Source organism: Nyctibius grandis, chromosome 4 (assembly GCF_013368605.1).
Source record: "Nyctibius grandis isolate bNycGra1 chromosome 4, bNycGra1.pri, whole genome shotgun sequence".
NCBI classification, from domain to species: domain Eukaryota; kingdom Metazoa; phylum Chordata; class Aves; order Nyctibiiformes; family Nyctibiidae; genus Nyctibius; species Nyctibius grandis.
This window is the reverse complement of record NC_090661.1, coordinates 59,979,170-60,000,591: the sequence shown is the minus strand read 5'-3', so window position 1 is coordinate 60,000,591 and position 21,422 is coordinate 59,979,170. Positions and strand designations below refer to the sequence as shown.

The 21,422-nt window shown below is 43.1% G+C and overlaps 1 protein-coding gene across 5 annotated transcripts in view; it reads right to left on the bottom strand.

Annotated features, from left to right (window-relative positions):
• Window positions 1-21,422, bottom strand: part of EVL (Enah/Vasp-like) — a 166,171-nt gene that overhangs the window by 81,247 nt on the left and 63,502 nt on the right. For 4 of the 5 annotated variants that reach the window (XM_068398705.1, XM_068398709.1, XM_068398708.1 and 1 more), the window contains exon 1: window positions 8,103-8,173. The exons of the other annotated variant lie outside the window; for it this stretch is intronic. In XM_068398705.1, the coding sequence (XP_068254806.1) occupies window positions 8,103-8,113 (11 nt within the window). In that variant the 5' untranslated portion in view covers window positions 8,114-8,173. Of the gene's footprint in view, window positions 1-8,102; window positions 8,174-21,422 lie in introns of those variants that run through there. 5 annotated transcript variants of the gene reach the window in all.

Genomic DNA, 21,422 nt, shown 5'->3' with positions numbered 1-21,422 from the left:
AGCAAAGAAAGTGGGAAAGGGAATCCACGAATGTCTGCATTCCAGTGTTAAAGTACACAGCCATTATTTTGTATAGCACTAATAACTATTTTTCTTCTGTAGATTCACAGAAATTCATTAGTTCTTTACCTCTTGCTTGCATATTCGTGACTAATACACGTATACTAGGTTTGTGCTAAAACACACCTTTCACATGCAAGAAATGCCACTGGCAAATACTGCTGAGGTGACATGTCAATACAGATCAGGATGTCAAATCCCGCTCTCCTGACTTCCCAGCCACATTCCTTACACCAGAGGAAATAAGAGTTCCTTACACAAAGTAAAAAATGAAACCTCCAAATTTTGGAGGTTTGAGATCTTCAAATGTAACAGGGATTTTCAACAAGCAAAGAGCGCATCTTAGGCCTAAATAAAACTGTTAGGATTTATGTCCTGCAAAAATCTTAAGTTCATGACCATCCTATTAACTTTAGACCTATATATATTTCTATATATCCCCCTTCCTTAGCCCAAGGCATATTAAATCATTTTTGGCAATGCAATATCAACTGGTAATCTGCTTTGCACACAGATCCTTTTTTTCCCACTCTCGCATATACTTTCTTTTGGTTTTGCCTCAGTAATGCCTCACTTGCACACAAAGACACAAGAAGCTCCTGGGTGGTCCTAAACCATATCGCTGCACTGCCACCATGCCACATTACACCCCTTGTAAATTATACCAACTGCTGTAAACCCAAACCCATCTGACCCCATCACTGTCATCATTTTAATGAAAGGGAGCACGTTACTCTAAGTATTAAGAGGATCTGGGTAGATTACAGAAGTAATTTTCAATCTTTTCTGATTTGTGGGTCTCAAAATGATTTCCAAGGCAGGTGCATCCCCCATTGTACACTAAAGCCTATTGACTCTGGCTTGTTTTATCCGTCACTTCACTTAGCCTCCAGGTAGCCCACAGACCTCCTCCAGGCTGTGGGTAAGAGCCTGAAAACTCTTCACAGCCTTTACAGAGGGAGCAACAAAGCTGGCAGACATCTCCATAAAGAACAAGGTAAGAAAATTCAGAGTAAATTGTATTTTTATGGAAACAGTTAGATTCTGTTACGGGAGCAATATATTCAGATCAGAAAGACTAAACATTATTTTATTTATATTCTTCAGAATTTATAAAATCAAGTTCATCCACCAGTTGCTGTTGCTTTGTTACACGAGATACCTGGAGAACAGCTGCACCTTTGCTGATGTACTTACCCAGCAAATACCTCTCCATCCCTTTTTTTTTAAGGCAAACTAATGTCTCGTGGCAGCTTCTCCATATCTCATCCTAGCAGCTGAGGGATTTGAGCTCGCTCCAGCCTGCCTAATCCTCCAACTCGTGCGAGAGCCGCAGACTGGCAGCAGTGACAGCATTGCCTGCATCCTCCAGACCTGCCTGGGGATGCTCACTCTGCCTTGGATTCACAGATGGGGAGGATGGGAGAGAAATGCACCAGCAAAAAGGCAAGTACACTGGATTAGCTTTGCCATGTGGAAGTGGAATGGTGAAAAATAAGCTCTGGTGCGGTCCTGTGGCTGGATGGTGCCCACCTGCCTGTGCTACCAGGGGTCTCGTGCCACCTCCAGCTCCAGAGCTGGGGGGAGCATCAGCTGCCCCAGGCCACAGCAACCCCGGGCCCAGCGAGCCAGCGGGCTCCCAGAAAACATGGTCCCCAGGAGAGTCACACTCAGCCAGTGTGACACCGGCTCCTTCTCCTCACGCCTTGCTAGTCGCTACAAGCCCCAGAGTACTAAAGTAAGCGAGAGTACGGCTTCATCAGAGCAAGCCTGGGACCCAATGTTGTCTCCGTTTCAGATGAATTTTGTAACCCACAATTGCCATGGGCTCCTTAATTAGTCAAAATTAATTAAATTATCCCTACTTACAACAAAGAACACACCTAACCATACAGACATGAGGGCCTTACCATGGTGTTATTTGTAATGCTGTGTCCAGATGCCAACAGATACAGCAACTTTGCCTTCAGACTTTGCTGCCGTCGAAAACTGCAGCAAAGAACTGCTCTACAACCTCATGATTGAAATACGGAGCAATATTTAATGCATGACAACCAATTGTTACTGTAACATAAAGCAAGACATCAAGCTCAATCCCTGCTCTCCCTGCAGTGAATGGAAGTTTTTCATCATTCATTTAAATGGAAACAGGATTATGTTTGTTGTCTGGCCTCCAGTGAAATAACAGAAAGGAACATAAAACAACTACAGCACAAGGGGAATCCTTTCCTGCAAAGCACTTCATCAATCTTTCAAAACCTAAAATGCCCCCAGGGACCCGTTGCTAGCTTGCTGTCTCACCCTAAATGGAGGTGTAACTCTTTATGCCTGAAGACTCTTTACTCGTCCTACCCACAAAAAGCACAACTCTCCCACTGCCACTTTAAGGGGCTTTCCTGAAAACAGTCCAGAAAACGTTCCTCTTATAAAGGTCAGTGATAACCTCTCTATTACCCTCTGCAGAGTCCATTACTTTAAATGTAAATCAAGCAACGTTGGTTTCACAAAGCTCCAGCAAAATTTTCTGTTATTTTTGGGACCATACACCATTGATACTTATGTCAACCACACATAACAGGTAATAAATATGGGTTTTAGTCACACTATTGTGCAGTCATATTCCTTCTCCATGAGAAAAGCCTGGCAGATATTAGTATTTGTACACAAAGTCATGAATGTAGCTTCTAGAACTTGCCATATTTTCCTAAGAATACACAAAAGTTACTGAAAAATGAGTATGTGTTGGAGAAGATTCATCAAGTTTCACATACCTTTCCAAATATTACTAATTCCCCTATTGATTTTTTATGTTACACTAACATGCAAGTCATCAGACTCATCCACCTGAGTTTCCACCACAGGCAATTACTTGCAAAAAAGATAAAAATTGCATCTTGGAGGGGTCTTAATTACAATATTGTTCGTGTTTGTGCATAACGTCTACTCCAATGCGCTGCAGTACGTCATGGCAGTTTTGAGACATCTTACTTATATGTGGTGGCGAAGGGGTTCTTCTTAGGGACCCCTTTACACTCAAATCCTAATAACCACCCCTATCTATTCTGAAAAGATTTTCTCCTCAGTGCTTTACATCTATGGAATGGGAAACCTCTGCACCAGGACCCCTTGTTTGCCTGAAGTTAAAGCAAATCTGCTTAACTTCGTATCCGATGATAGAAGCAGATGGCACTGGGAAATCCTTCGTTCACAGCTGGTACCTAAAATCCAGCATTCGTCGTTGAGATTTATAGAATATTATTTCAATATTACAAGACTATAAATTAAAAAGCAATATATATGTTTGCAGTGATACTGTTTGCTTCATTTCGTGTAACCCATTTTGATGCACTGTCTTCCATCTCTTTGTTTAGGATTTGTCTTTACAAATGAGCAGATTAGCTAATTTGGAGTTAACCCTTCTTGAAAGGGTCAACTTTGACCCTTCTTGCCCAGCCCCAGTGAGAGTGGGCAGCCAAGCACAGTGCCTGGGCTGCGTGGCATGCTTGGGCTGTATCCTCCTTGCTTTGCTAGCTACGGCGTCAGCAGCACTTCCAGCCCCAAATGAGTCACATCAAGCTTAAAGGTACCAGTTAAGGTACAGAGACTACTGCATTCGGGGAGAGCAGTTGGGGGTAGCAATGAGGCTGTACTTCGAGACAGTGCTGCAATGAAGGTGGCTTCATCCAGAAATGTCTCTCCTCTTCTGTCTGTGCAGAACTTGAAAAATGCAGCCCTTTCTTCTTGGCTTTTAGTAAATTTATGATTACCAAGGTCTCATAGCCAAAAAAGAGCCACAAAGGAGTATGGAAAAGATAACACAGGGAGTCTTAGGGAAAATGTATTTCTGTGAATTATCACATGAGATTTAATGAGGCTGCTTGACATTACCTGGCTAACTGCAAGTAATTAAACAGGAGGAAGAAACATAGCGGGAAATGAAATGACAGAAATGACTGTGGAGGTTGGGAGTGGGGGAGGCACAGACCAGGGAAAAGTCCTCCTGCTTCATTCTGCCTAGCCCAGTGGGTTATCCAAATATAGAAGCAAAAAGCTCAGGACGGAACCACAAAAGACCTGGCACAGAGAATTAAAAGAAAAAAAGGAGTAAATCATAGTGTTTGCAGGCAAGTCTTTGGTAGAGAGGGTCTGAAGGGTCTCCAAGGCTTTCTCTCCTGTCCCAGACTGAGAAAAAGATGAGAGGCCAAGCTGCACTGCTCCTTCATTGACCTGTTTTCTCTGCTTACAAGGTGTCTTCTCAGGAATAAAACTTTTGCAGAGCGTGATAATGAGTCACTGAGCCCACCTCTGAACAGTGACACCAGGCAGAGCCTGCCGTGGCACGGCATTATCCCAGCCCTACCCCAGACGCCCCATCCATCACCAGCCCACCCAGAGGGCAATATGAGAGGTTTAAATACTTTCTGCTAGAGCCACAGCAATGTGATACAGCTTTTGGAGGGTCACCAAATCATGCTCACAAAAGGTGTAACAAATGACAGCAACTAACCAACTTCAGGGTTAAACGCCTAATTCTGTGGGCTCTACTCTAGCACGCCAGCTGGACCAGGAGACTTCCACTATCCTTTATATTTACAGATACAACTGTTTCCTTGGGGCAGAAATTCACTTAGTATAAACTGTGAAAGCTCCCCTGATTGACAGAAATCAAGCCATCATGCTGTGAACCTATTAGGGATCCACCTTGTTTCAAGCTGCTCATGATTCTCCTGCCTTCAAATGAGCTGTCTTCTGGTATTCTTAGGAAATGCAAACAGCTACTATTACAAACATTTACCTTATTTTTTTAATTTCCATTTCCCATCCATTCCCTCCCCTTTAAATGATTAATAATTAAAAACTATTTTTGGCTAATCTAACTATCCATATTTGTGTCAGAAATTGTTAGTACTACTTTGCCCAAGGCTTGTCCTACCTGTGAACAAACCCTCAGCACACAGAGTGTGCAAGATAGATAACTCAGAAGCCATTTAACACATCTCGCTCTACCTGTCCACTAAGGCTGCCTACTGAAAGTCACAGTTGTGTGGTTAGACTTGACTTGCAAGAAATAGATGCTGACGCTGATTTAAGAAGCTGACAGAATTGTCTCAATGTCAGCTTAAACAGCTAACTAAATACAAAATCCTGTATACGGAGACATGTGGTCGGTGTGGTATGTATCTGTGTTAACCTCAAAATTAGTAAGCTACAAGTCATGTTCCTGCAGCATTTAAAGTGTACTGCAAACTCTAATGGACTAATTTGCTAAACGTTTTAATTGGCTTCACTACAACAAATATAATAACGACTGGGATGCAGGGAAAGTGTTTCACTAGTAATCTTTATAGAAACAAGTGGACATTTCTCTCTGACAACTGGATTTACAGAACAAAAAACCCAGGAGACCCTCTGAACACAACTCAGGTGATCTGGGCTCATACAGGCCATATCTGACATTTGAGCTCATTACAGATAAAACTTGCTGTAGTGCAGTGGCTCTCCAGCCTTCCCACCAGAGATTCACCACCAGCTTTGCTCATGACCCCATTTCTCGTTGGGAGCCTCATTTCTCAGACACAACATCAGTCATGCTTTTGACTCCTTCTGGGACCTCCCGTTTCAAAGTCTACTTCCCTCTGCAACCAAACCCACAGGACAGTCGGTGTCACCAGCGTTCACTGTACCTCTGTCCCAGAGCACTGAAGAACTTATTCCCTCCGCAACGCAGCAAAACCTCATAGTGAAACAACAGCATCTAGCTACTGATCACACTAAAGGACAGAGGAAACCCACAGGGACTTTGCCTCCAGATCGGAGCTTTCAATCCTCAATGACATGCAGGCATCTGAATATTTTCTAGCAGACATTTAGAAAAACAGCAGTCACCATTTCGTATATAACACAGAGGCGCCACAGCCACTATCTCTATTTGCTTTTCTGAGTCCCATTTCATGGGACTCCTTGAAACACCATCCCATGGACCCAGTGGTCAGAAGTCCTCAATTTGCACTCACTCCTGGTTGCCTGCCTGTGCAGAGAGACCTCCCCAGCCGTGCAACCCGTGCCTCCGTCAGCCTGAAATGCAGCCCAGTTCCCAGAGGAGCTGCTATTTTCTGGCCTCCTGCTCAGCTTTCATGTAGCCATGGGAGACCTGCCTTTGGCGCTGGGCTTTGGCTGCATCGCCAGTGGGAGATGAGTCTTTTGCACTGAGCATCTGCTGCAGGTGCCTGGCCATTACCTTCCTCCACTGTTAAACTCCAGCATCTAAATAGCTACAAGAAAATAGCGCACATACAAAGCCGCCTTCATAAAAAGCTCTCAAAAAGACTGATGCTGTTAAATAAAGCCATGACACACCTGCAAGATAAATACATATTGTACAGAGCAGGAAATGAAAATACTGGTACCTACAGCATGAGCAAGAGTAAGATGAACTCCAGTTCACCTCCACAAGGAAGAGTATTTAAGAGTTACTCTTCTTTCTGCTAGCAATGAGACATTAATTTTGAGTTCTCCCTTACTACATTGGCGTACCCAGTGGGAATTGCCATGTCCAGTACCTGTTGCAGACATTCATTGCAGACACTTCAGCTGTAAACCAAAAAAGAGACAGCTTATGAGGCACTCAGGTCTCACACTAAGCCAGGAATTTGGGAGACGAGTTGCTAGATTTGGGAACATGCATGTAATCCTGGCATGACCAGAGAAACTTGTATAACCTTCTGTCACCCCTCAGTGCTCTTGAGCATGGGAGAAGTGAGTAGAAATACAAAAAATAAATAATGTATGCAAAACAATAATGCAGCGGAAGAGATATTCCACCTGGGCCTGACTGTCAGTCCAGAACAGATCAGTCCTCAGCACCACCAGCAAAAGTCCATGGCGAGCCCTGACCTCTCGGTGTCCGCCATGGCACTAAAATAGCACATCTGCCAATCGGTGGAGATTTAGGGCCAGCGGAGTGGCCACAGATTGATGCCCTTGTAAGCCGGCACATCTGCTTAGTTTATGTAGCTGAGATTTTGAAACTACGCAGTGGAGTTAATTTTAACCCATCACTTTTCTGGCAGGTTTTGAAAACTGAAGTGTAAGAATCTAAATGATTCTAAGGGGAACTCCAGTCATCAGTATCTCAACTCAGCATCTTAAGAAAAATCCTTTAAGAGAACTGCTTTGCAAAAGGCACTTCATAGAGGAAGTGTAGCGATTCAGAGAAGTTGCATCGCTGCCAGGCAGCCAGATTCCCAGAGCCATGCCGTGCTCCAGGAAACTTTCCCTTCAACTTTCACCTGCTCCAACAAGGTAGGGTCACTGCTGTCTCCTAATGGAGAAACTCCACTGCTCTGTTAACGCTTGATTCACACAACACTTCTTCCTGGAATGAAGTGTGGTTCACTTTCAGATTTTGCATACCACCTTGAAGATATACTTTGGGAGTTCCTAAAAATAAATATTTCCCTTTACTCTTAAATTACAGAAATGAAATAAAGAAGTAACTAATTTTGTATAATACGCATTATGCAAAACCCAAAACTGAACTGTCAAGTGAAAATACATGACCGAGGGCTCTCACTCATGGGCCAGCCATATCCATATTTCAGTAGAACAATATCTTAAACACAGGCTTTGAAAGATCATAATCATAACTAATAATCAGGAGAGGCAGACTTGTCAGCGAATACAGGAAATCAACATAAAGGTCTTTCATTAAAGCTGGCGTTTTGCCTTGGTTTCCCTTCAATCCCAGAAGAAATGCAAATAAACCTGTGACAATTCCCCTGGAGTCGACAGAGGCAGACCAGGAATGAAGGAGGCTCGCTCTGTCAAGTCAGCCTCTCACTCACTGCCAGGGGATGCATATTAATGTAGCACTGCCATAAAAGCTTAATTACCATTTTATATAATTATAAATTATCCTATGAGGCTACAACTAAAACGCAGACCTTCTGTGTTTATGACAATACACACTATCCTTCCCACCCAGTCACATTAACCCTGGTCAACAAAGTCCCTGCCAGTCTGCACAGTCCCCAGATACTTACGTGCCTGCCATCGAGGAAGACCTGGTCAGGTAATCCCACAGGAGTATGCGCTCAAATCCAGCACGTGTGGTTAACCCAAACAGGCTATTGCACCTGATTACGGAGCAGAAGGCAAATTTGGCAGGGAGACAAGCCAGGAGCCTATATGAAGGCGTATAACCAAAACAGGAAAGGGAAGTGCTATCGAGAGCGCAGAAGGGCAGGAAGTAACACTTGTACAGCAGGGGTGGGGAAGGGACTTTAAAGAAGAAAGGAATTCTTTCTTTTGCCGAACGAAAGTCCAAACAATATAGATTAAGATTAGATGCGCTGCCTTTGCCTCATTGGTGGTATGGATATTAAAAACATTTGACTTTATTTTCTCAAGGCACAGGTTCACTGTCCAAGAAAAAACAAAAGCAAACAAACCTCAGACCCAGAAAAAATTGCTATCGTGCGTTTATGGCATGGGCATTTGCATGGCGCAATACCAAACCCAGGGCCCCATTGGTACCGAGGGCCCCTGTCCTGCCTCACCACCAACCTGGCATTGCCTACGGCTGGCTGGGGGCCAGCTCCAACCCAAAACTTGAATTGGCGCAGCTCGGTGCCCAGGCTGCTACACAGTGTCTCTCATCCACCACGGCAATATAGCCTTTGGACGGGAGCTGCCTTACGCTTGGCTGTGGTCCAGCCAGAGTGAAAGCCTTTTTTTGGTCACTCTCCAACCCTGTCATCCTACTTGGGGCATCACCATAAATGCATGAACTAAGAAACGCATCTTCACAGAAGGAGGTAATCCATCTATCAAGTACCTTATAGAAGGACATGGGAGAAATCTCCAACTTTAAAAAAACACGACAAAATTTGCTCCAAGGGGTATGTAAGCAGCATGTGCCCTTCCTCCATCACCAACAACTGGGAGAGACCCTGTTTGGCTCAGCAGCAGGCAGGTCCTCAGCCAGCTGGTATCTGGAGACAGCAAAGATGAGACTTCATGACCTCTCCCCTGCACTCCTGCCTGCCTCACGCTAAGCCTCCCGCAAATAGCATATGGGATTTGGCTTGGAGTAACCACTGCGGAGATCACAGCCACAAGGAGGACACCTTATCTCACAGCCTCTGCTGTAGAAAATGTGCCATCTGCTATTGCCTTTCAGACAGTTAAGTCTGTGTACCATCTATTTTTTAATCAGCATGCCTTGCAAAACCAAGCCTCCTTGACTGTGCTTTGCCTGCAGGAGACCTCTGAAAGACTACAAGCCTTCATTTCCATCCTGCTATGAGCTGCTGACATATGTGTTTGCATGCATCCACGTTCCCGTTAACAGGGAGGTTGTTTTTTCCCTGCAGTAACGCTTCCACCTCCCTTGCTATCTCTGCAGGCTCTCATTTGCCTGCTCTGCTGCTCCATTAACTGGGCACTGCCACTTGGCTATGGCAGCAAGACAGCCTATTAATGCAAATTGAAACTTCACAAATTTAGGAATAATAACTGAAAATATTGCAGCAAAAAGAGTGGAGGTCCTTTACTTTAGTGCTACCTCACCTGGGATAAAACTGCAGTGGTTTTGATGGGCCACCTCTCAGAGGTGGCAGGCCCTTGAGACAGATCATCCTTCTTTTCTCCCCATTCCTCCGTTTGGCAAACTTATATGCACGGATGTAAACACCCTGCAAAAGCTGTCTACTCTTCCCAGCTTCGCCTCAGGGTGTGAGTGCATTATGGCATGAAAAGATTAACAGCAGAAGGAGAATTAATGCCACGAAAACATGACAGGGAGAACTGGATGGACCCTGCCATGTTCTTGTTGCAAGCAGAGAAAGCTGGGGCTTTCTTCCTGTTTTCACATGAAATTATCTTCGGGGTTTTTTTGTCAGTGTGCTCACAAGTTCTCTTAATGTGTCTAAATATGTGACCTGTTATCTGTGATTACACAAACATGGACAGTGCAAATACAAAATGCAAACAACTGCAGAATAAACCCATGGGACAGTTCGATCCCAACTGCCTCTCCCTAGCTCAGGCCATCACGAGCATTCCCTGCCTGGCGACTTTACGTCTTTTACCTTAATAGCACTTTTTAACACACATATTGCTTAAGAAAATGTTTCTCCCATGACATTACTTGAGCCACCCCACAATGTGATCCCAGGAAGTCAGCGCAGGATCAGCATATTGAAGGGGGAAGGAGGGTTTGCACCCACTTGTGTGTCACTGCAGCATTTTGCTGAGCCACTTTGTCCCCACCCGGACATTACACAAACCAGGAACGGACACGTTACCTAATCTGAACCCAGTTCCCTAACGTGCAATGCAAATTAACTACCTCCCTCCTGTAAACCATTGCACAAAATCTTACCTTTCTCACCTACTTTGACCCCTTTTGCCTGTCTGCCCAAACTCGACCTGGAGCAGCCACAGCACCCAGGTAACCTCCCAAAGCACCCCACAAATGGTGGAGCTGCTCAGCTCTTGAAGACCTGCTGGAAACATAGCAGGGACCCATGATTTTACCACGGAGGCAGCATACAGCATCCCATGCATATGGGCACTCTCTGGGTGTCAGCACCAGAGGCTCTGAAGTCTCCACTAACGAGAGCAAAACCTGAAGAGCCCTGAGGAGATCAGTCCTCAGGACATGACAAATTCCTCACGTCCTCCCAGTGCTTTCAGAGTGCAACATACATGTGAATAACCTTGATCCCTGTTTAATATAGCAAGAAGAGAGGAGTGTAACAAATATAGGCTGAATTTGGCAAGGCACAACAGCTACATAAACACTTCAATGCACTTTCTGTTGGGGACCAAGAGCTACAAACGCTCCTTTGCCTGAGCAGAGGAGCAGAGTGCTTCTCACGTTCACTGGTTTTCCTGTTACAAAAGATCACTTTCATGGTCCAACTGAAAGACCTGCAGAAACTATTGGTGAAATGGCACCTAGTAAAAACAGGGATGTCTAAATCTGGTTGATCTCACAGTTGCTAGTGGATTGCCCGTTCAGCTGCAGCTTCTGATTCCTCTGCAGTAAATCTCTGTATGACTGAAGGGTTTCGGTTTTCAACTGATGGGGGAAGTTTAAAGCCCAACAAGAAATAAAGTTCTCACTGACATTTAAGCAAAGTTTTTTCTGTTGTTTCTTTTTTTTTTTTTAATATCTTTTTCTGTTTAATGAAATATTTTATTATCACTGTTCTGGGATTTTCAATTTGGCTGCATTTTCCTGTTACTACACCTTTCTGCTTTGAGATCTGGGTGGATTTTGGGCACTACCTTGTTTCATTCAAAAACTTCTGCTTTTCATGAATTTAAAACTTGGCTTTATTTGGAGTCAAGTGGCTGTTCCTCTGTACAGCTCATACACTGCTTAGACTGTTATTGTAGAGTTTGTCCGTGTAAACAGTACTTTACTGCATATATTAGAAAAGAAGGACATAACCTGAAAAATGCATCTCTAAATAACTATGAACTCAAATCACTAATTGCCCAGATCAGACACACTGGCTCCACTGTTCTAGGCAGACGGATGCAGGAAGATGGACTAAGGAAAGCTCTGAGCAGCCTTTTTATCTCTGATTTCATGTGTCTGGGATAGATACGGTCATTGATTTTGGGGAAGGAGGCAGCACTTAGTTGTCAGAATAGTCTTCCTGCTAAACCAAGCAGATACGATTCTCCTTATACACAAATATACGGTGCAACAACACCAGCTAGCTCCTGAGCTAGAATAATCTGGTTTTAAAGATTTGGTTCTCCTGGACAGAAATACTTTTGAGCACATCTGAAAACTCCCAGCCTCCCCCCAACTCCTGCTAGCACTGAGCATGCTAAAAGCAGAGCAAAGAGGAGATCACTACTGACACCTCTAAAGTCATACCAGGAAAACAGTGACAGTGAGTGGGACGAAGCCCAGTGCTGCCTCTCAGTGCCCCCGTCATAAGCCAAATTAATTTCATTAAGCACTACAGCATACATTCCAGCAGAAGTGCCTCTAATCACCCCTTTACATTGCTAAAATGCCTTTGTGGCCCTGGACTAGAAACAACATCACGGGACAAATCACAAATAAGGCCCAGTAGCTGATTTCTATCTGGTCCTCACCAAGGACTATATGCTGGATAAATAGATTATTTCAGTCATGTGTTGAGATCTCTGTGAGAAGATCAGGATTCCTGAACACAGAAGTGAGGCTTTAGTTGCAATTATGTGAATATTCCCATAGGTTTCTGAGCAGCACATCTGCTGCCCATGTACTAGGCTTTCATGTTCCAAAGACATGTGAGTACTGTATTTGCTTTCTTTTGGAGAGTTTCATTACCAGAGGAAACATCATTTGTATAAGACAATAATGTTATATATTTTTCAATTCTTAGAGCTATAGGCCAAACCCAGAACCCAAACTAATCTCCAAACAAAAAACCCAGCTAATTTTTAAGAATGAAATGATGCACTGTAGAATGTGTTGTGTATACTCTAAAAAGACTATTACAATCATAATACAAAAATAAAACTGTAACCACCTAAGAGCTATTTGCATGCAGACATGATTAAAACTTTTTTTTTCTTAATAAGCACATATTCCACACCTTCCAAATAACTTTTTATACAAGTATATCTGTTGTTTTAAATTCAGTGTTACTCCCAAAAGGCATCTTATTATATTGCACAAAATTCAAAATTTGCATATGGCAATGTCTTTCGTTTAATGACCTCATGATTTAGAAATCTGAAAGTACACTCAAATGTCACAAACTAGAAGACAATTGTATGAATATATGCACAAATGCTACAAAACAGCATATAAAATATGCAGTTATATATTCAGATTCGCAAAACTAATTTCACAGCTGTTAATAGTCTTTGAATGTAAGACATTTCCTCATACACTGAGATTTGCAACTGTTAAACATGCTGATGAGACAAAAAAATTTCCTTGTCCTCAGAAAGTTTAACCCTGTGTGTTAATATATGCTATTGCTCTCTGAAATCTTTTTTCATGCTTTTCACTCATTTTAAAGGAGCAGGAGAGATACTGGAGAGGAGAGTAGAATATACTTATTTAGCATTACAAGAGTTAAAAATGTGCCATGAAGTAAGGTGCTAGCTGTCACATTGACAGCAGAACAATTGTTCCTGCACTGAGCATATTTTATAAATGAGAATCTTCTTGAGACTATGAATTTAGGATGCAATCCCATCACTGCTGAGGTCCAAGGAAGTTTTAGAATCATAGAATTGTTTTGGTTGGAAAGGACCTTTAAGATCATCGAGTCCAACCATTAACCTAAGACTACCAAGCCCACCACTAAACCATATCCCTAAGCACCACGTCTATAAGTCTTTTAAATACCTCCAGGGATGGTGACTCCACCACTTCCCTGAGCAGCCTGTTCCAATGCTTGACAACCCTTTCCATGAAGAAATTTTTCCTAATATCCAATCTAAACCTCCCCTGGTGCAACTTGAGGTCATTTCCTTTCATCCTATCACTTGTTACTTGGGAGAAGAGACTGACATCCACCTCACTACAACCTCCTTTCAGGTAGTTGTAGAGAGCGGTAAGGTCTCCCCTGCGCCTCCTTTTCTCCAGGCTAAACAACCCCAGTTCCCTCAGCCGCTCCTCATAAGACTTGTTCTCCAGACCCTTCACCAGCTTCCTTGCCCTTCTTTGGACTCGCTCCAGCACCTCAATGTCTTTCTTTTGCCATGGACTTTAAAAAGACAAGACTTAACCCTTGGTATAGATCCATTCAGGTAGTGATAAATGAACATATGGCAGAAAAAAAAATATATCCAATCTTTTAAAGGACCTGAGATATGCAAGATTTGGGGAGCCCTATTTTTTCCATCCGGGAAGCCCCTGACTCTCAATTCATGCAGTGTCCTTTCCTAAGATGATTTCATCTCCGTCCCCTTGCTCTGATGAGGGAACAGTCAGGACTCACCTGCTTACAAGGGGACTGTATATTTTGGGTGATGAAAACAGCTTAGGTATTGCATTGAGGAGACGATAACTGTATTGCAAAGAATTAACTCTGTGGCTGCCTTCAATTTTCCTCTCTATAAACTGTGATGAGCAGTGGGCAGTAAGCCTGGATCCCATGTAAAGCAGCATGGAACAAGTTATAGACCATATGGAGAGAAATAAACTGTCACTTCATACACAGGATATCTATAATGCTTTTTTGCTTAAGTCAGCTAATTGCACATCCGCAAATCAGCACATTTATAACAAATGGAGCGTTATGATGTCATGGAAAATTTATTTAACATGATCAAAGTTTGCCAGAAAAAGTTCCCCTGAAAGTATGAAAGTACTTAAGAGTCCTGAGTGCCTGGGACATTTTACAGTCCTTATTAAGTAAACATTTCCATGTTGTTTCACGGCAGCCAGTGGTGCAAAGGACCATATCTTCTAAGCCTCCATGTCAGCATTCTCACTGCAGCCACCAGCATGGGCATCTCCCTGCTGCAGGCAGAAGGCACCTCCTTGCTTATAGTTAAAATCAGCCACACCACCCACATCTGCTCCAGCAGCAGCTAAAGATGAGTTACTGCTCCCATCAGTAGCCTCAGATGAGTATTAGCATCTCCTGTCTTTTCCAGAGGCTGAGAATCAAAGAGCATAGACTCTTACAAACCCTTTTCTGTGCTGCAGATTTTAAGAGGTGTACTTAGCTTTCCCACATAACTTTTTTTTATATTAAAGCAAATCAATGACCTTTATCTAAAGAGCCATTAGCAATGGTCTGAGTGTCAATATAAACTTACTTGGGGTTTCAGCTGAAAAACATTCTCATATTTATGTCACCAAGCATATGCCATTCCCCAACATTGCTCCACAGCAGACGTGTTTTCACTTTCAGCTCGAATGTTTCCTCAGACTTTAGTAAACTGATTATCACGAGTGGTTTCAGCAGCTCTAGGCAGTGGTCATTTGAACAGCATACATTATTTTTTGTAGCTCCTAATTTATGGGGAGGTCATATAAATCTCCGGGTTTTGGATTCGAAACAAGAAATACCAACTTTACCATAGTCTCAAAGAGAGATTAGGAGCTTCTTGCTCAAAACTTGGACTTGCTCATTTCTAGTACTAACCTTTGTTATTTAATGCTCTTCAACACTAAGTAATGTAATTCAAACATCATGTTTTACTGAGCAGATAAGATACTGGCATCACGAGACACCTCCATAGCATGTTGTGGGCACCATAACCCAGGGGAAGTGTTTTTATCATAAGCCTTTTACAGGCACGTGGATGGATGGGTGAGGTACAGTCTAGCAGGTGTGAAGATAAGGAGAGGTTTTCTGATGCAAGGGATGCTACAGGGAAGAGAAGGCATGTAAAAACAGCTTAAGAGATTGGAGCAGAAGCTGACAAAAAATTATCAGAAATTACATTTAACTCTATTTTTATTACTTGCAGTTCTCTAAAGGCCTGTGCCTGCCTGATGTTCAGGTTCCCAGACTCAGAACATTTGATACTCATTGGGAAAGCACTTTTCAAGACAGCAACACCATCACTTAAAAGTCAGGGCCCAAAGCAGAATAGTGAAGCGAAGGCTGTGCTGTGCAGGACGGACGCAAAAGCTGGTGATCTCTGGTGAACTCTACTACTTCGTGAAGAAAGATGCTCTAGGATGGCATTTGTTGAGGTTATAGAAGGACAAGAGACTAGGTTTGCATCAAGATGAAGAATGCCTGGCCTTGTTTCTACACTTGTTTCTGATATTTGTGCTTCTCGGAATAGGAGAAGTTGGAAATAATAGTTGGCTTACGGACACAGAGGAACTACAACTTGCAGAAGGATCCTTGAAGGTGGAATGGGTATGGTCAGCAGTTTGTCCTGTCAACTCGGAACATCTTTCACTACCACGTAACACACTGTGGAGCGGACACACAGGGAAGCTCTCTCCTGTAACAACAGTAGGGCATCCATATTCCTTCCACTTTTTTTCATGTCTTATAGTAGATAAGTAGCAGCTCTTACAATAATCCTTTATAAAATTTAACATGATGCTGAGCTACTTTTGCATGACTTGATACCTGCTCCATCCTTGCTGAAGTTTGTGGAATAACTCCCATTAGCAATTTCAGGTGCAGAAGAAACTTATCTTTTATATCATCTGTGTCATCAGTCAGGCAGTAAAACAAGGTAAATGATACTGGGCTACTGGAGCCTCATCTTAAATACAATGTTTGCACTGACGATAATGGGCAATGAATGTGGCCTCGATATTTCCAGATATGCTTCATCCAGGGAGAATAACAAATTACGCCTGGGCACAAACAACAGTCTGTACAATGGAGTCATAGCATGTATTTAGACTAAGTATCTTCATTCTGATAAAAAGTGAACGTTGCAGGCCTGGTCATTTGTACCTTTACATCACAGAAAAGGTACAGCCCTCTTCAACATGGGCATAAAACAGCACCAAATGTAAATAAACTGTACTCAAAAATCTGTATATTAACATGCTGTAATCAGTGGGGGTTTTTCCTTAAATTTCACATGAAGAATAATTTTCAGATTATTTTATTAAAAATAAACACAAGGAAAGCGAGTGAATGAAGATGTGCAGTAAGCAAATCCTTTATCCAAAACTACTGACAATACTTAACAAAACAAAAACTATCCTGGCAGCCTCTTCCTTTAGCCCCCTCCCCTCCTGCCATTATTTCTTGGCAAAGATTTGTCCCCATTGCCTGGCAGATAAAAATATTTGATGAGTGCCAAAATTGAAACAGGATCCCTGAGCACATTTGTGCACCAGACTTGTTTGCACGCAATGTTTGGGATTTTGCAAGATGACTATGTATTTTTCTAAATCAAAGTTGCACGTTGTTTGAAATGCAAAAGACACTGAAGAGGAAAGAAAAGACTATTTGGAATTATGGCAGAAGAATCCTTGCTTTTGCATGATTTGTACCCTTTTTCTCCTAGCAACCTTCCTTACCTCTTCTGAAATGATGTTCTTGACTCTGATATGCCCCCTGTGACATTCCCATCATCCCATGAGACACCATACAGCAGCACTTCTCAGGAGTTACATGTCTACTAAATGGCCAGCTACACAACATGTGCATGTTGGCAGTGAGCAGCTGGTCAACCAGACCATGTGCTGCCTTTACTTCGGGAAGGGCTCCAGTTTGACTCGCTCTCCTCTCCATCCACTTGCTGAGCCTCACAAACCAGTGACTTTCATTCCTCTGTCAAACCAGGCTGATGCTTTTGTGTCTGCTAGTCAGCTCCTGGGAAGGTGGTAGAAAGAAGGAAAGGGATGGGACAGACAGAATGGTGAAGCAACTGTATAAGCCTTATTTCCTCAGGAAAGCAAACTAAAGAGAGGTTGGTAGCGAGGGCATCCCAAAGAATCTCTGGTTACCTCCACCAGTGTCCTCACCAGCTCCTCCACCTACAGTCAACGACCGCCAAAGCCTCCACAACGGCAGGCACAGTCCCTTTTAAAGTCAGCTTCAGGCTATTGCCAAATCCAGGATCATTTCACCACTGATGTTTATATGAAATAGTATCCAGGACTAAATTTCTACTAAAAGCACTTCAGGCAGTATATTTAGGCATTTTGACTACATGTAGCCTGTTGCTGATATGATTAAATCTTACCAGAGCAATCCCCTGCAACAACAAAACCTGAAGGCGCAAAAAAGCTGGAAAGCTATCATAAAGGATGCATCGGGACCAGCAGGAAGAATGATCATCATCAATCTCGCAGGCCGTGTCGCAGGTTTTGGACTTGCCATGAAATTACTTGTGTCCACAACATGGAGAAGATGCTCCTATGGTTTGTGGCAATTTTCACAAGTCACAGTTGACAAAGATTCTTCCACAGTTCTTACAGATGAGCTAAAAAGTCACTGGAACAATGGTCTCCAAACTTTTTTTGACTGCACACCCCTATCAGTAAAAAACTTTAGGCACTCCAATATATATTTATTTATAAGTTATATACATGTACTACTGAAATTCTAAAATCCTCTTCCCTGCCCAGTGGATTGTCTCATGCACACCTCACTTTGGAGACTATTGCATGAGAAGATGACAAATACTACAGACCCTTGTCTGAGCCCCAAAAGGAAGCAGGTCTAGTAAAATGTCAAGATTTTCTGAAGCAGCATCCTTTATTTCTACTGAGCCACAGTGTCCAGCAGAATGAAACGTATCACGACTGAAAAACTGCTGAGAAAAAAAAAAAATCAAAAATCTAAGGCAAAGCAATTTGCAGTAAAATTTCCAAACCTGTATACTAGAAATTTAAAGTCTTTCTGCCCATTTGGAAAGCTATAACAATTTAAAAGAAGGGGGGTGGAATGAGTTTTCCTCAAGTTAATGTTGATTAAGAAGAATAAAGAATCAAATCACCTTTGAATAACCATGAGAAATGGAAGACTCAGTTATTCTGTGGTGCCGAGCTGTAAAAAAAGACCATATAAATTCCTTTGACTTCAAATCTACACTTGGTAAGTAGCAGCAAACACAGTTACAGCTCATAAGGGTGAAAGGTCTTTATAGTTCCTATATTCCCTGTCTTGTCCTCTCCTTCATATTGGGAATTGCAGACTTTTTCCAAAAGTATAACTTTCTAGTTCTATGGTATTTTTTTACTGCCTAAAACATGTAGGTTTTTGTCAGCACTTCAGACAGACTTGTCAAAAGATAACTCTCCCATCTTAACATAAAGGTTTAGCCCTTGAGCCATTCTACAGACTGGGAGTGTTCAACAGCCTGTATGTCAAGATGTGCTTTTCATAATAGCACACTGATTTTATTATAAGAGCACTGAAATATTTAGAACTGTTCTTTTGCATAACTGATACAATGTTTTGAAAAAAAAAAGTTTAAAAAGAGAAGTGAAAAACACTCACAAGTGAACAAACTACAGAAAGGAGAGGTGGATGCAGAGAACAGGGGAAGTTTCAAAAGTACCTCATCATTCCTTTCCTGCTAACACCTCTCCAAGCCTGTCTGCTTTCTAAAGATAACAAACATCCCAAGATAACAAATCCAGGAGGGCTGAGATGAAGTGGCAGAGGGCCTCTAAGAAGGAGCAACATACCACCAGCAGTATATCTTCCACTTGGATGGGCTTAAGGCAGCCCAGCGTCCACAGTCACGCTAGTAGCCACAGACAGGTGGGATCAAAAGGCGAATTCCTATTTTAGGTGCAGCAACCATTATTTCTCAACCCCAACAAGAATATGGAAATCAGCATCCCAAGTTGTATTATGATTAAATTGTTAATTAAAAAAAAACCACAAGACTTCTGAAAGAATTGCCACAACCTCCAACCTCTTCCCCTATGTCCATGGCTGGCTTCTCTGTACACCCTGAAGAGCTTACCAAAATCAAAATTGATGCAGAAACCGTCAGGCAGTTCACAGCAGGATCCCTCACAGTGAACTTCATGATTGGTGTGTTATCAGCTGAGCAACGTTACAGCGTTATTTGGTCTGATGAAACCAACCCCCCAAGGTGCAAACAGAATACAAATCAGGCAGAGCTCTGAGTTGTCTCTTGGGCTGCATACTCAGTTTAGGCAGTTACAGCTTAATGGATAAAACACTGACCTCCCAGACCCCGATCCAAATCCCGCTTGCAGTCCCGTGATGGGTGCTGGAGCTGGGTTAGGGAGCATTAGTTTCAAAGAACCAACTTCCTAAGTACTGTCTTCATTTTATTGCCATGAGCCTTTTCTCTTCAGTAGTTCTGCCTTCCTTGTCTGTCTCATCTCTTTCTGCTTAGGCTGACTAGCTTCTAACACCCAGACAATGGTCCTCATTTACTTAATAATATAACCACAGCTGGAGATCAGGCTCGTGGATTTGGGGAACGCTGCTCTGAAATACATGATGTGTGAAAACAAAACTTCCCTGCCTCACTCGGAAGTTTATGGTAGCCTGTGCAGGGCATGGTTTCCAGCTTCCAGCTTGGTCTTACACAGCCAGTGGATTCTCTGTCATTTGTCTGGTTTTCCATTCTTCCCCCATATCTTTTCTGGATAGAGGCATTTTGCTCTTCAGGACTCCTCCTGCCTGCCCCAGAACAAGAGAAAAGGGAAAACAGAATAAAGCAACAGCTATTAACTGGTGTGCCATATGCCTCATTGCTCTCAGTCTCTCACTTCCACTGCCACTAGAGTTAGGTTTACACTGTTTTAAAAATGAGAATAAGAATAAAACCTGCTGATAACACGAGATTTTCCATGTCTTAGTTTCTATGCAGGCTCTCTTGGTCCGTGACATGCCTGAGGCAGGTACAGCCAGCCCTTGCCATGCACTCTGCCATGCATGCTGCTGCCAAGCTCACTGCCCGGCTCTGACTTTGGAGTCTCAAGGCACTGCAGTATTTAACAGAAACCCCCCAGAAAACAGGCAGAATGCCGCTCACTCAGCAGCACGTACATCCACACCCAGCAAACTGGCTGTGGCACCGGTGGGATCTCCCATTCCCTGATACAAAAGCACCACACTTGCTTTGCTAGCTGGTGCTGGGTAAAATAAAAAACCCTTGGATGAGCATAAGGTTCAGAAATGAAAGAGTTTTGTTGCAAATTTAATTTTGCTGGTGTTACCAGTATTCCTTCAAGACAGGTTTAGGGCATCAGTCTCTTCAAACCTAGCATCACCCCAGGGCGATCTCAGTCACGTGCCAAAAACGAGACTCACGCTTTACGTGCATCTGTGCTGGTCTCAGATCACAGCCGCTACTCAAGGTGGACCTCAGTGGCCGGAGCCCCTTTGCACTGAGCAGCAGGACTCACGGGCAGAGCCAAGCTGCAGAGCTCTTCGCAGGCAGGCTGGAACACCTCAGTACCTTCTCTGCCACAGCAACCCTCGCATCTCCAAAGAGGGGAGGCAGACCATGGTCTTATCAGAAGGAAGTAGCAGCGACCTCTTGATTGAATTAGTTGCACAAACTTACAAAAGGAAAAATTAGTATGATGGAAACCCTTGGAAGTCTCTGGGAAGTGAGTGTGCTCTGTGGGATGGGAGCTCTCTGAAGCCAAGGTATGAGGGCAGAGTCCCTCTGTATGGGCCACGACCCCAAAGAGCCAGGAAGCAGAGGGCTGGCTGAATGGTAGGGGAGAATGAGAGGGGTTTTGTAGATTTACGTTTTCCTTCTCTTTTCCGTCTGCACATTTTATCAACATTTGCAGTTATATCATCCACTTCAGATGTTACAAATAACCACCATCACTTACATTTTGACATAACCCAGCTTGAGATAAGGTTAGTTTCCCGGTACCAGACTAATATTATGGGGTTCCTCAAGCAAAATTGTGTCTCTGTTTATAACTGTGATGCCCTAATGAGCACCCA